This window comes from Apis laboriosa, unplaced genomic scaffold (assembly GCF_014066325.1).
Source record: "Apis laboriosa isolate Shangri-la unplaced genomic scaffold, ASM1406632v1 scaffold11_cov152, whole genome shotgun sequence".
Classification (NCBI taxonomy): Eukaryota; Metazoa; Arthropoda; class Insecta; order Hymenoptera; family Apidae; genus Apis; species Apis laboriosa.
In genome coordinates, this window is record NW_025221020.1 from 2,942,952 (window position 1) to 2,958,858 (window position 15,907).

At 47.1% G+C, this 15,907-nt stretch overlaps 1 protein-coding gene across 12 annotated transcripts in view; it reads left to right on the forward strand.

Annotated features, from left to right (window-relative positions):
• The window catches only part of LOC122717783 (Down syndrome cell adhesion molecule-like protein Dscam2), a 119,300-nt gene that overhangs the window by 46,087 nt on the left and 57,306 nt on the right, over positions 1-15,907 (forward strand). For 7 of the 12 annotated variants that reach the window (XM_043942195.1, XM_043942237.1, XM_043942178.1 and 4 more), the window contains exons 3-5: positions 6,010-6,330; positions 13,501-13,662; positions 14,504-14,653. In XM_043942195.1, the coding sequence (XP_043798130.1) occupies positions 6,010-6,330; positions 13,501-13,662; positions 14,504-14,653 (633 nt within the window). Of the gene's footprint in view, positions 1-6,009; positions 6,331-6,645; positions 6,774-13,500; positions 13,663-14,503; positions 14,654-15,907 lie in introns of those variants that run through there. The other 5 variants (XM_043942228.1, XM_043942265.1, XM_043942256.1 and 2 more) reach the window with 4 other exon arrangements.

Here is a 15,907-nt window from a genome sequence, read left to right on the forward strand (position 1 = left end):
GAAACGGAGGCGGAGCGTGAATGGTGGAGAAAAATTGAAGCGGCGCGGGGTGGCGATATCGGGGGAGTTTAATTCGCGGATATTCTATGATTCGAGGCGAGGCAAGGTAATTGGAATGAAATTAATTCGCATAGGATTGGATAGGCAGGCAGAGGTACAGGCCATTAAACAGGCGCGCGCGTCGACGGAGGTAGTAACGCGAAAGAGCGGAAGCGACGGTTGCGCGGCGTGTTGGAAGCCGCGTGCGCTGCGAGACTCGTTCGTGCCCCCCTTTCCCCTCCCCTTCCCTCCCGTGGAACCCGTTGCTAATGGAGTACAACGAATTAGTGCTAATTAACGGGGTCCTACGTCGCGCGTGACTCTGCGTCACGTAACAAATCCTGGGGATTTCCCTTTCCCAGCTCAGGCAACCAAGAAGTTCTGCCATCGCGATTAGGCTAATGTATTCGTCGTAACATCCGGGATCGGACGTTGAATCATAGACTTTACTTACTTTTTTCCCCAATCCAAATCGTTTATGCCGTTCGAGTAAAAAGTTTCGAAAATTCGATCTTTGATAGATCGTTTATTTTTGATAGATCGTGAAACTTTTTTTTTTTTTTTCTTCCCCTTTTCCTCTTGAGAAAAGGTACGGGCGATGAAAATCGAGGAACGATTTTCACGGTTCGAAAGAATCTCGTTCCTTCGAAATATGGCCGAGCAAAAACGTGGTCGTTCCGTTTAAGGCATGCGCTCCCTCGTCGCAGCGTGTATACTCGCGGCGAATCTCGATGATTCCTCGCCCAAGAAGATGAAATCCCCGCGGGAGGCAAAGAATTCTAAATATTCTCGGCGGGAGAATATTTCGCGTTAAGAATGCGAAGGGAAGGAAGAAGGGAGATGGAAGCCGGCAGGTTCAATAGCTCGGCTCTTTGGCTGGTGTACCGTGATAGTCGGAGCGTGGCCCGTCCCCGAAATTATTCGTAATCTTGGAAGAGACACGAGGAGAGGAGGCACGAAGAGAGCAGGAAGAGGGAGGAGGAGGGGAGAAGTTTCGCGATGACGATCGGTGGTGGAAAGAAGATCCCGCATCCCCAACCTCGCTTCCAGCATCACTGGCAACAACCCCTCCTGGCAGCCTGGAACAATGGAAACAATACATTGAAATGAGAAAGTTGGTTTGCATTGTCGGACAGCAAGCGGACGCGGCGCGGTGCACCGCGGAGGGGAACACCGCCTCGCGTCTGTCTACCTTCTAACCGCGTCCCTCTTTCTCCATTCCCAAGCTCTCTTACCCTCCCTCCCACGTTTTCCACGCTCGTTTTTTCCATTCGCGTCTCTGCCTTTTACCCTTTGTGCCTGTGGGCTACGTACGTGTGCCCGATTCTTTCTCTCTCTCTCTCTCTCTCTCTCTCTCTCTCTCTCTCTCTCTTCCATATCCCCTCTGCATAAACCTACGCTCCTTTCTTTTTTTCTCCTTTCTTTTGCCCCCCCCTTTTTTTCCCTCCGCGAGGATCCCCGCCTCGTTCCCCATCGGCCGGCTGAAAGAAAGGATTGTAAACCGGCGGATGAGCCGCGGATTCCGGAATGGGGACTGCTCCATTCGCCGTTTCCTCTCTTGTACGGGTGTCGCGCGCGAGCTCGAGCCTCGGATGGATGGATGGATGGATGGATGGAGCACGCACGACGGGCGGAACGCGAGCATCGGCAATTAGTCGGGGGAGGGGGCGGGATATGTCTCCTCTTCCCTTCCGAGCGCATTTTAATAAGTTAATCGGGTCGCTTCCACCCCTCTCGGGCGATCCCTCCCTCCAGGGATGGGCCGCATACCAGCCGCATTCTCTCGAGAAGCGAGAGAGAGGGAGAGAGTGGATGGAATTTTTAAGATGTTTTCCTATCGACGGTGTTCGAGCGAAGATACTTTTTAAACAATGGCTCCGGGAAGAGGGAGAGGGAACAATGGCGGGGAATACAATAACCGCGAATGAACGCTCGGCCGTGTGCGGTTTTTTTCAAGTGTCCCATTCACGGCGCGATACGGACGCAAGTTTCCAGCAACGCGTAAACTTGATCGCTCGTGATATTTTTCACCCCGACGACACAACCGTGAAATTATATAACGATTTCTGCAGCATCCCCAGGTTGCTGCTGCTGCTGCACGCCGCAGATAAAAAAGTTGCGCCCGTTTAAATCGTGACGAGTTACGAGTCTCGTAGAGTGTTCGTTTCGGTGGATCGATTATAATTTTCGAAGTATAATTTTCCAGCCTTTCTTTTTTTTTTTTTCTTTTCTTGGACAGAACTTTCCAGGTCGAACTTCAGAACTTCCCGTTCGATGTAAAAAAAGTCTCGGCGCAAAATTCATCGTCGGCCAATCGAATTTTTAGGAATCGTTTTCCGCGGTTTCTGGTTGGAACGTGTCGCGAAATTACGAAAATTTAGCACGGCAATTTCGAAGAAAGAAAAAAACCGCAAATCACTGTCCGCGCGATTCGCAACGGTCGTTCATATTTCACCCCCGTCCGTCAATCTCGCGATTCATTTTTCAGCATCGGCGAGTTTTAATTTTGATTCGCCGTGCGTACGTACATTCGAGGTTCGTCGGCGGACGAAACGAGGAGCGGAGAGGGAGCGAAGGAAGGAAGAAAGCGAGAAGTGAAAAGTGGGAGGGGGGAGTGGAGAAACTTTGATCCCCGTGCCGTTGATGAACGCGAAACATAACGGTCGGAAACGAGATTGGTTACACGAGCGCGCTTAAAGAAGAAGAAGAAGAGGAAAGAAGACGAGGAAGAAGGAGGAAAGCGTGGAGGGGACTGTTGGGCGCTGTTGGCGAGGGATGTTGACGCAAAGCATTACGCGGATGGTCGATGGACGGTCGTCGCGTCTCGTCTCTCGAACGAGGCAGCGGAGAAACAGTGGTGTGCAGAGCTCGAGAGGAGCTCTTCCAATGACATCGAGGGTCGACTAAGGTTAGGCCACTCAACGTATCGCGTACAACTCGCTGCGGGGTGGCGGACGCACATTCACATGCGTGCCCGAGAGTGTGCCACGGACGCTCGTCTCCACTCTCCCTTTTCTCTCCACCGTTACACCCGCATCCCCGAGTACGTCGTCCCGAAGAGGGTGGTTCTCGAGTACCTGCCGTGCGGCGGGGCTTCGCCTCTCCTCCTTCTCTCCTACTCTCCTCCTCCTCCCCACGTAGCCGTCTATTGTTTAGTTATTCCGATGAGCCAGTACATTTCAAATACACTCGAGCGGGGCCATTATATCGGGGAACGCATCGCTTCCTTTCGCCAACCGGCCACGTGCGCGTGCCGCCCTCTCCCCCTTACCCCCCTACCCTTACTTCGTCGTCGCGATCCTCGTCTCGATCCGGATAGGACGCGGCGTTAATTGGACGCAACCGCGAAGGTGCGTGGCACGCTTCAAAGGCATCCCTCCTCCCTTCACGTGATATCCACTTCACGTGCAAGGACCTCGTTGATTCTTCGTCGTAAACGATTCCTTTCTCTCGGATGGGGATGAAACGTTGTTGCGCGTACAAAGAAAGCGGAGAATTGGACGGGCCGTTTGTTAAAGAAAGTTGTCCCTCCCGTTGTATTTCTCTCTTCTTTCTTTCTCTGTAAAGTTTGTACATGTGTATAATATATATATATATATATATATATATATATATATATATGTATATAGTTTTATTTTCGCTTGTCGGCCAACCAATAATACCGCGCGCGGAAGGTTTCCCGTCCCCCCCCCTTTTTTTTCTCCCCGCTCGGCTTTCTCTCCGCTCGGCCGTTGCTCCTCTTCCTCCTCTATTTCTCTTTCTTTTGTTCTTCTATTTTATTCGAGCTAAAAAGCTGAAACGGTGAATAGACACGGAGGAAAACGCTTTTTATTCGATCAAAAGCGTGTTTTCACTTGTTAGCGCGTGATTATATGCCATTATTCGAAATTGAAAATACCACTTTGGCGAGCGAGCTCTTCCGATTTCCTTTTTTTTTTTTTTTTTTTTTTTTTTTTTTTTTCATCCAGCGCGGGAAGGGAAAATGGAATTACCGTGATACTCGATTCTCTCGATGTTAATCCGGATTATGAGTCCCGCGGCGGACGGCGAGGAGGCGGAGCCTGAGAATGGTACAACAAAAAAGCAGGCAGAATATGGAAATTTCTCGTAAACTTTGCAATTTCCACTTCGTGTTCCCTCGGTTGAGTTCTTCGTCGTTAATTGAACCTCCATCCTTCAACCGATTTCTTTTCTCTCCATCTCCTCGTAAACGAAACGTGTGATTTTTAAAAGAGAAAACGGAAGGAAGCGATATCATTTCGAAGGCGAAGCGAGTAGGCAATAACGTATCGAAAGAGAGAGGGAGAGATCTGACGTTGTAGAAAATTAAATTTTTCCTTTATATAACGTACGAACGAAGAGTATAGAGTTACGCCGGTGATGGGGCAAGATTCGCTCTTTTTTTCTTTCGAGGAAAAATTGTTGCGGTGATTCGAGCAGGATGTAGGTCATAAGGTATTACCGTCTGCGCGGAACCGAGAACCTTTTAGAAAGAACGAGCGGCGGAGGTTGAAGAAATCGCGAAGAAAAGAATACCGGACTTTTTCTTCCTCCGAATAATACAACTCTCGCGAAAGACGGTTTTTTTTCCTTTTTTCCTCGGAGAAAGAATAAACGCACGGAACGATCAAGTTTCGAAGATCGTTGGGAGGGCGGTTCAGTTTCGAGCGCATCTTGGAAACAATCCAAACAGGAGACGGTAAAAATTCTCGATATTATTCGAAAAGTCTGCCTTTCCTTCGCGAGGATAAAGATTGTCGCGTCGCGGCCAAACGAAGCTTCCGTTTGAAGCTCCCGTGCCAAGAGGAAGTTAATTAACGCCGACTTCTCGCGGGGAAGAAAAATGTTCCTTGTTCCACCTTCGCGTTGGATTGCATTATCTCTCTGCGAAATCTTATCCTTTCTCGAAACTACCACCAAAAGAGAGAGAGAGAGAGAGGAAAGAAGAAAAGATAACTGTTTCGAGTTGTTCGATTCTACGATTAATCCACGCGGGATGGAGTAGAGATTCCGTAATAATAATGGAAATGGGTTTTTCCTCGAGAGGTGAGGCGAAAGCGTGGACATTATTAACTAAAATGTAACGGCGCATAGGGGCGAAGTAGGCGTGCCCTATTCGTTGCACGTTCCTCCGGGTATTGGGCGCAGTTCGTTGGGCCGGCTTCCAGATGGGCAATGTTGGACGGAATGCGGAATACATCGAGGCGGGCAGGCATTCCTACTTAAATCAACATAACTCGGGTGATGAATGGTTAACAGGGTTCGCGGGGGACGCAATGCGCTCCATTTATGGCCAGCTATTACGCCCGAATTTCAGCGTTAAATGTGTGATTTATGGCCACCCGTATTATCTTCGTTCGTGTCCCGTCCGCGATACACTGCTACCCCCTCCAACGCCGCGCTACTACATTTCGGGAAATTACTTTGAACTCGGCAACCCGGGCGAAAAAAATTCATCAACCCTGGCGTCCCGACCGTGATTAATGCCCTTCTAACTGCCGATTCAAACCGGTAAGGAATATTTATCTTCACCTAGATCGCCGGACTACCAATAATATTTATAAGTTAATGTTCAACAATGTCGATATCTATCGAACGATTACGAATTTCTTTAGTTTACCATTATGGATTTTTCTTCTATAAAACGATTTTTTTAACCGGAGAAGCAATTCGAAATCTGCGAGTCGTAAAAATTCCCAGATCTAGCAACTAACTATTATATTCCGAGAATACTCCATCCTCCATTGTTCCTCGTCGTCCCTTTAGAAATATCGTCAACGCGAGGTCGCAGATCTAATTACCAAACGCGTACACAATATTAATATTCTCGCTCCGTCGTAAGACGAGGTAAAGCGCGAACGTGTTAAGTTTGGAAGGAGAAGAAGCTCGGAGAAAAATTCGTTGCTCGTTTCGAATTTTGAAAGGAAGCGAGGTAGGAGGATATATAACGCGTAACTGGTTTTGTTACAGGTTGCGACGCCTCGTACGAGATGCAGGGGCCAAGCTTCGTGTCGGAGCCACCGTCGCGGGTGGAATTCACGAACGTGAACGGGGGCCGAGTGGACTGCATAGTGAGGGGAAATCCGGCACCCACCGTCGACTGGCTGGCGGCGGACGGTGGCAGTATAACGAGTATCCCTGGGATCAGACACGTCCTTGGCAACGGGACCATCCACTTTCCCGGCTTCGAGGCCGAGGTCTTCCGACAGGACGTCCACTGGGCTATTTATAAGTGTTCCGCCGTCAACAGCGTCGGTGGCATCGTTAGCAGAGACGTCACTGTCAGAGCAGGCACGCGAAACTTCTCCCTCGTTATCTGCGTTACGCCGTCCTATCCTATCCTATCCTCTCCTGCGCTCCCCCTCGCGAGCAACTTCCCCTTTCGCCGTCGTTTCTTTCATCGGTGAAGGGGGAAGGAAGAAGAGGAAGCGAAGAGAAGAAGGAAGCGAGATCGCGCGCCGATATGGAGATATTTGTCGCGTCTTCCTCAGTAGTTTGCTCGTCTTGCGGTTTCTTCATCTCAGCCGATGGCGCGTATATACCTCGGAGACTCCCCTCGTTTGGGGAGTATAAAAGTTTGTGATGGCCGTTGAAGGCGGAGAAAATATTCGTCGCGCGTTCGACGGGATCCTCGACGACGTTTTACATTAAACATCCCCTCCGCGGCCGCGTGAAACGAACGCGGCAGTTCCGTTTCCTTACACGGAATAATTCATCCTCTCGATCGGAAGATGGTACGTCCTCGATGCTATGAAATATTTATTCCCATCGGCCCCGTGATTTGCTTCGTACCCGGCTTTGATGCATCCGCCCACCCTCCACGCTCCTTCCTCCCTTCGTTCTCCTCCATAACAGGAGGAGACGCGGAGAATACGGGCTCGTCGTTGATGGTTTGTCCGTCGAAAATCGTGACACGTTGTTGAAACGAACGGAACGAACACGTTTTCCTTTTTTTCTTTCTTTTCTTTCCTTCGTCTAGTTTTCCTTCTTCCTTCTATTATTTTTCTTTTTAACGGCGCCGCGAGAAATCCCACCCTTCCTCGATTGGAAATTGGTTCCAACTTTTTCATAAAAAAAGAAGATAAAATATAATCCGTCTTATCCGAAGCTTCGCCCTCGACGCGATCGTCGTATCGCCATTAGAACCACCGCAGCACAGGTTTGCAGGAAAATATATTCATGGCTGTTGGTTGTTTACTCTGGTTGTTTTACGGGACGAGCCGACTTGAAAAACCGAAATCCGTGAGACGATATAGGGATGGAATATATAGGGGGAGAATGGAAAGAGGTGTCTCCGCGAGGAGGCGTCTTAAAAATAGAAGTTGGTCCGGGTCAACGAACCGGAAGATATCTTATCGACCTAATATGCCCGTAAATCATCGTCGCGTGAACATCGTAGCCCATACCTTTTCTTCAGATTCATGCCCGCTACCCCCCCCTGCTACGTCAGCTTCTGTCACAGCAGGGCCTTCCTCCTCCCCCCTCCCACCCTTTGTTCCTTCGAGTCTCCACACTCCTTTCGATCAACTTCGCTGACTCCGTTCCTTCCCTGCGCCGAGAAAAGTCTCTCTCTCTCTCTCTCTCTCTCTCTCTCGAAAGAAGCGATGGATATAAGCGTACTCCTCGAAGCAAAACGGATATGATTAGGCCATACCCGGTTGGTCGCGGTGGCTTACGTATGCATTCGAGGCGAGCAACCCGCTGACTGTGCTCGAATCGCGAATCGAATAACAACAATGGAGATCCCCTTTCCCAAGCTTCTTCGTCTAACTGCATCCCAATCTCGATCCCTCGTACGGCAACACGTACGGCTCGTACGGTCGGCCAGGATTTGTCGCTCGCCCAAATAATTTTACGAATAAGGCTTTCCAAGTAACGAGGCTAACTATATGTACGTATAGGTTAGATACCTATATATAGGTATCTAAGGGGAGTGGCGTGAAAAGAAACTTTGGTCGAACCTTCGGAGATCGTTCGGTCGTACAATTTCAAATTTTTACGAAGAGCGAGTATTCGTAAACTGTTTAAAATATTTTGCCGTCGTAAGGAGGATGGTTGATCGATCCTTTTTTTTCTTTTTTTTTTTGGCACCCTAAACGTTCCGCTTTAGGATCGATAAAGTATACGGTGATGTATACTAGCCTGATAAAGCGCGGGATAAAGTTCCCTCGAGGAATAAATTCGTAGCCGACAAGTAGCCCCGTTTAAACCCGTCTTGCGCGCACCAAACGTCATCTCGCGGACTTAAAGCGCGCAAGATTCCCACACGTCCTTTGTGCAACCCCCTCGTATTTTCGGTTTCCTTTAACTAATTTAAAGTGCCATCCTCGTGTGGCGCGCGCCAAAGAACTTAATTAAAGTTCTCGAAAAAGGAGAGGAGGAGGGAGAGAGGGGGAAGAGAATTACGTTTCGTTAAGAAAACGTCCTGGCTGGGATAATAAAATAAAAATTACTTTATACCGTTTCGAGTGATAGCTCTCTGGGACAGCCTCGTTCCTCCCCTCGTTACCTCCACGGTCAGAAAAATATTTGCCTCCCCCGAAACAACGATAGTTTCCTCCAGTCGGTGGGAAGATGGCGAGAAGGAAAAACCATTCGGACCCGAATGAATATCGGAGGAGGATAAAAAGTTGGATCCTCGAAGGAGGAGAATCGAGTCTGTAGCGAGATTACCGTTTAATATCGGAGCTCGCCTTTCGAGAACGCCATCGAGTGAAGGAAGCTCGAGGGGAGAAAGGGGAGCTTAACGACGTTTGTTAACAAAAACAACAGGCAAACCGTATTGTTCGCTTTCACCGATAGCGGCGTGCCGCTTTTCAGCTCGATCACGACGAGGCATTCGTCCGATCCCACGGGTAAGACCTGCTTTTCTTCTCTCTCTCTCTCTCTCTCTCTCTCTCTCTCTCTTTCTCTACCACTCTCCACAGAGTTAGTTACTCTTCCTGTAAATTTTCGTTGTTCCAGTTTAATTCCAGCGCAGCGCAGCGCGGAGGGTGCGTTTGACAGTGGGTTGTCGGGGTAATGAGAAATCCGGACGAGCGCCGCTAGGCGTTAACCGTATAGGCATCCGCCTCGCGGTGACGTTTTATCGTACCACGGCTTCTCAAACGCGCAACGCTTTGATTAAGATACGCTACGTTTATCGACAAAGATATCGCGATCAACTCGTTCCTGCTCGATTGCTGAATTTCCACGACAACGAAGGATTCGATGTAATTAAGCGGCAAAGTTGTTCGCATCCACGTTACGAACTAAAATATATGATATATTTCGTGGATGAAATTGAAAAGCGCGAGTATAATGCGAATACTGTAGAGATGTATGACGCTCGTTTTTCTCGAATTCACCGACGAAAAACGTTCCCGGAATTTCCCCTTTTTCCGCGCGACATAAGATACACTACGTGGCATATTCGACGTGCTCGTAACAAGTCGCTTAAAGTGATCTTATTATCGTAACCGCGCTACGTGTACGTGTTTGAAACTTGAACACACGTTCAGAGATGAAATTCCTTGGTAAAAATGGAAACGTACGTCGGTCGTTCGTTTCTTTCCTTTTCTTCTTCTTCTTCTTCTTCTTTTTTTTTTTTNTTTTTTTTTTTTTTACTTTTCTCGTCGCCGCTCCTCGCGACGAAATATAAATCTTACACATGGAGGGGACGCGTATTTTTTAATTCAACGCGATTAAATGTGTCGTTCGCGAAAAAGGGCGAAATTTCTTTCGAGTTTCGCGAGGGTTGTTCTTTTATTTCGCAGCGAGAACGAAATTCGCGGAAATTTTATACGGAAATAATTAAACTCGCCCCGGGGTCGAGTTACATCGTAGATCTAATTCGACGAGGCGCGCGCGCGCGTTTTGGCTAAACGAGCGTTGAACTTGAACGTCACAGAGAGCACACACGTTTTCCACCTTTCATCTTTCGTTTCCGACAAATACCCTCTTCGTTCATTAATTTCCACACTGTTCCCAACGCTATTCGATTCCACACATATTTTTCCATTCTGATGTAGTTTATCGTTCGAGATCGTCACGTAAACGCGTGTTAAACTTTTTATCGAATATAGCTAATAGGTTTACGCGATTCTTCTCTATCGTAATCGAATTTTTTTTTAATAACGCTCCATTGTTATGGAGCACAATCGCGGACAGAGAAACGGACAACGATCGATCCTTTTCCCCAGACTTTTTGCCAGACTTTCTTTCGACAGATCGAGTCGACGTCGTCCAGTGACGACGAGCGAACGACAAGGAAAACGCGTGTAATCGCGTCGCAATTTTGGAAAGGGTGTAGACTCTTTACGTCTTGGCGTAAAATTCGAGGCGGGCAAAAAAAGAGAGGGCGGTTTCGGTGGGTGAGGCGAGGCGAGGCCCGCTCTTTCTGTCAGGTGGCTGCCGCGGATGCGGAAGGCGGAGGGTTAGGCTAGATAGGCTGCAGCCGTTTCGTTTCTCTCTTCCCGTAGGTTTCATGGTTTGTAAATATTACCTGCCACGATACGTCTGCCGAGTTTATGCTTGGCTTGGTTGCCGCGTAACCGAGAGCCGTGTGATACGGGGGTGTATGGCAAGGCTGGAAACCCGCGCTGGAGGCAGAGAAAGAGGGTGGAAGGCAGAGGCGAACTCACCGAGTTTTTACCCCATTCTGGAGTCTGAGTGCCTCGCTCCGCTGACTCTCGAAACGGGTTGCACAGCCGGGTCCTACGCACACACACACACACACACACCATCACCATCACCACATTTTCCTTTCCACCCCTGCCTCTTTCGCCACCACCACCTCCTCTTCCTTTTCCACCGACTATAACTCCTCCTCCTCTCCCTCCCCCCTTCTAACCTGTCTTTTTCTCCGGCATCGGTTTCTCGTTCTGCATCCTTGCTCCGCACCCTCTTTCAACCCTCTTGCCAACCTTTCAGCCGGGACCATCGACTTACGCGGAACGTTAGCTCATGGCCGGATTGGGACAGCTTCGAGATTTCGAATAAGATACCGCGATCCTCACCCAAATCTTTAGATCCCAACCTCGAAACCTGCCCTTTCCCTATCGATTTGCAAATTTTTCTTGCGTCGACGTAGTCTATCAGAGGGGGGAAGGGGAGAGGAAAGAGAAGGTAGCGTCATGCGGATTTGCTATTAAGGTCGTATCCATCCTCGAATTCAATGTTGCCTCGATTCGTGAAAGAGGAGCGTTCGTTTTTTTCTTTCTTTTTCTTTTTCTCATTTCGACTTCGTTAGAAATAATACTCTAACCGGGGACACACAACAGAGTCTCTTTATCTTTGGGGACGGTTCTCGCGCGCCTAATTTGTGTTAGGTAATTAATACAACCCTCGTAGAACGCGGGATTCGTCACATCTGTTTTGTCGCACCCTCTCCCCTCTCCTTCCTCACTTTCAATTTTCATTCATACGATCTTTTCAAAAAGCTCGCGCGGATCTGTTGAGAGGCAGTGAGAGGGGGAGGAGGGGTGCGATCCTTCCTGCTATCGAGATTTTTCTTTTTCTTTTTTTTTTTCTTTTNTTTTTTTTTTTTTTTTCCTTTTTTTAATTAAGAGTCGAGCTCCGCTTCATTTCGAGTCCGTCACGCTTTTTATCCGGCTTTCAACCGTGAAAGTTGATTCCGCGGCGACGGGTATCAACATCTTGTAGTCGCACCCGCGACAAAGCCTCTACCCCGGATTTAATTCCGAGGTATCGCCGCCCTCCATTTTGCCTTACACCCTCGCCGCGCCACTTAACAACTTTTTTTTTCTTCTTCTTCCTTTCCTTCCTCTCCCTCCCTCCCTCTCTTTCTCTTTTCTTTTTTTTCCACCACTCGTGTCCTTAGCAAGCTTCTAGCGCGGAGACAATTATGTCGCGCGCAGACTGGCTTCAGGAACGGATTCGTGCCACCAAGAGAATACCTCGAATCGATATTACGAGATTTTTCATTGGGACGCGTCTATTTTTCTTTTTTTCTTTTTTTTTTTTTTTTTTTTGTATTTGTTTTAACATTGTTTCGAGAGGGAGATTTTATATATTGGAAATTGGGAGAATTATTTTATCGCGTTATATTCGTTTAAACGTTCTTGCATCGAATTGGATTTGATATTCCATTGATTTCTTTCTTTTTTTTTTTTTTTTTTTTCGACGCATAAAATATAATTCAATTATGCTTCGTAAATTTAATTTAGACAGAAATTGATGCAATTGATTATGGAAATATAAAAAAAATATAATTTCAAATTATTACCCTTATATACCTCGCGATCCAATTAACAAAATGCAAAAATGAAAATTGTTAATTATTAGCGGTAAAAGTAATTTGTAATTGGACGGAAATGAAATTTGGACGTATCGATCTAAACCGGACTCGAAAAAAAGGTTACACGGTAATTCAGAAATATAGGTGGGAAAATTTTTAGAAAACATTCCAATCTTCCACGCGCAAAACACCAGGTCTACCGTGTAGGCTTGTTACGTTTCCCATAGAGTGGGAAAATGGAATAATATATATATATATACATTGGTTGTTAACGTTGTGTTATCATAATTATATTAAACAAACATCACGCACGATATTCGGTACGATATTCGAGCTCTCGTTTCTCGTGAATTCCGGCATAGAATTTCGCTCTGTTCTCGTTTCTCTGCACGTGTTCGGGATCAACATTCTTAGACGACACGCGTACGACACAGATATATATATATATATATATATATATATATATACATATTCGGATCATACATTTGAATCGTAGTTTCGTATCGATTCGTATCGAAATAATTTGGTCTTTTTTGGTCCGGTGTGAAACGTCGATAAAAGTGGGGAATTTTGGTCACCTGTTCGTTTCCGTTAAAAATGGATCGTTGTTCGTTCGGGGGTAAAGCGTGGTGGGAGGAGGGGAAGAAAAAATATTCGATCTCTATCCTCGTCGGCCTCGGGCGACGTATCGGGCGGAAGACGAATTTGTCGAATTTTCCATCGAGTTCCGTCGTAATGAAATAACGAAATCGCGCCCGGCTTCCGCCGTTTAATTGATACGTCATGAATTTATGAGGGGATGGTGCGTGAAGCTACGTATGAAGCCCGGTTAATGAAGCTCCGTTTAACGTTATTACGTTTACCAAAGTTCGGTTATCGACGCTCCATATTGCACGGCTCCCTAACAATGAAACTGAACTGTTCGTTCATTAGCGTCCGAATAAAATCGATCGTTGCGTATTCATCTGATTTTCTCTTTACTTTATTTAAAAAAAAAAAAAAAAAAAAAAAAATCGAGAAAATCGAAGATAGAAATGGAAAATCGTTGAAGAAAGTTGAGGGAAATATTTCTTCGTCTCTCGCGTTTTTTTTTTTTTTTTTTTTTTTCTTTTTTTCTTTTCAGCTATCTACGCGGTTTTCAGAGGTTCTTTTTCGAGTGCGACGAATCCGACGCTTTCGAGACGCTCTTTTTTTCCAGCGGCTGTGTTGTTTGCGTGTTTCAGTGGTGAATCAGCGTTACGATCCGGAAGTGCAATGTCCCGGCGGTTTCCTCGGCAACAACGTGCTTATGCGATGCAACGTGCCCAGTTTCGTTCGCGATCACGTCACCATCACGTCTTGGCTTCAGGAGCCGTCTTTCAACATCTACCCCTCCACGATGGGAGGTGAGCGAGCACCCAACGATCTCCAACTTATCCTCTAACGACGCCTGCTCATAAATAAGAATGGGAAGAGGGACGAATTCTCGCGAGAAAGACAGAGAGAGATATCGACCCGTTCTCTCGCGACTTTATTCCGGAATCGAGTTCGACGGGGATAAAAATTGGATCGGAGAAGTGGAAATGGAGATGATTTTCGTTCGGAATGTTGGGGAAAAGTCGAAAAACCGGTCTCGAGTATCTCCTTGGACGTAACTTGGAGAGGATTCGAAGCTGGCCAACGTCACGTCTCCCGCAGATTACGGTGTCTCTCCTTTTTCTATCCTTTTCTGTTTCGCGACTCTCCCCTCTTCTATTCAGTTCGCTGCAAATTCGCGAAATCGGAAGAGAAACGTAGCTTTTTTTTTTTTTTTTTTTCTTTCGTTTCGAGGAATGTTTGAATCGAGAATTGTCGGTAGCAGCGAGGAAAATTTTCACCGCGGGTGCACGAAACGTTAACGAGGGGAAACTTGATTAATTATCAAGAAGTTGGATGCAGGTGTGCAACGCGGCTCCGAATGTGTTGGCTAATAAAGCAAAGTCGGATCTGTTAATATCGCTCGTCGATCGGAGCAAGGCGATCTATAGGCGACCAAACTTTCGCCGGGGAATGGGTTCGAAGTTGAACGAAACTCGCGGTGAAACGGAAGTGGAAAAGCCGGCGGAATTATTATCATTATCGTTCCTTGGGAATTTGAACTTGAAAATCTCTGAGTTATAATCGAATTAAATTTCAATTCCGAATTTATAACGGAGATCAAAGTCGGTTCCCGTTTCTGTACCCGCGTGATTTCTCTTCCCTCCGCAGATGGGAAGTACCACATGCTCTCGAGCGGGGAGCTCATGATATTGAACATCACGCGAGAGGACGCGGAAAGGACTTATCGGTGCAGGACGCATCACCGTTTGACGCAGGAAACGGTCGTCAGCAGCAACGTCGGCAGACTTCAATTGACCGGTGAGTACACGCTTAAAATTCGCTTTAATCGATTTAAGGATTCGAATCGGCTCTCCTTCGATCAATTCTTGGATCGTTTTGGAGATTTTTGGATAAAAATGTCGATTGTATTTCAAAGGTATAAGCGTCTCCTCTCTCGTTTCACGCAATAATTATATGGAATAAACGATTCAGGTTTATTAACAAACGAGAACGAGGGAACGAGGGAAGGAGGGACGTAACGCGAGTTGAATATTTTTCCTCCGTTTACGAAGCAAAGCTCAGCGAACGGAGGAGAGGAGGGGGAGGAGAAAAGGAAGAAAACGATATTTCCTATCCGTTAACACACTTTCTTTCCACCTCTTTCTCTCCCGTATCCCCCTTGAAAGCTTGCGCATCTTCCCTCCAAGCTTCGCCAGTTAACCTGACTAATAAAGTTTTAACGTGGGGCGAACAGCAGGGGGAGGATAAAGAGAAGGAGGATACTATTAATAAGACTATCGAAAAAAGGAAGAGGGGCATCGTTGTTGGAAGGTTCCCATCGACGCGGAAAAGAACTTTCGCCTTTTATCGCCTCGAGAGAATGGCGTGCGGATACTCGTGAACGGAAACTTATTATTGCAGCCGGATGCGATATTTACAAATTTCTCGCGAGGAGCGTTGAATATTTATGAGCCAGTTACCCTCGGCCGGGAGAGCGTCAGATGCTTTTGGATTTCTTTCCCCCCTCTTCTACCGACGATCCCTCCGGATCGTTTATCGAGGCCAAGCAAATCCAGGCCGAGCTCCTCCAAATGGGCGAATCTGTAATTGGACATAAAACGGTATCAGACCGCGGCTGTTTCTCACCCGATGATTCGTTCTTCTCTTTCTCTTCTTCTTCTTCTTGTTTTCCTCCTTAACGTGGCCAAGAGCACGGGTAGCCGTGGTTATTAAATTTTTTTTCAATAACAAAGTGGGGCAAGGCGGGCAAGAAAAACGGGACACTAACCGCTGCAGGACATTCTCTCGACCCTTTTTCTTTTCTTTTTTTTTTTTTCTTCTCGTACGCGAGGAGGAAAATTGAACTCGGCTTCGCCGATGACCCAGCGGTGGACTCTGGACTCTCGCCCGATTAAACGTTGGCTTCGATTATTGTTGGGGAAAACGTCGAGGAAAGTGGCTGACAGAAAAATAATCGAGGGAATTTTTCGGCTTGCTTCTTTTTCGTCGTTTGACAACGATCTTTCTTCTCGTCTCTCGTATGATAAATCGAGGGGATAAATAGCTCGGATC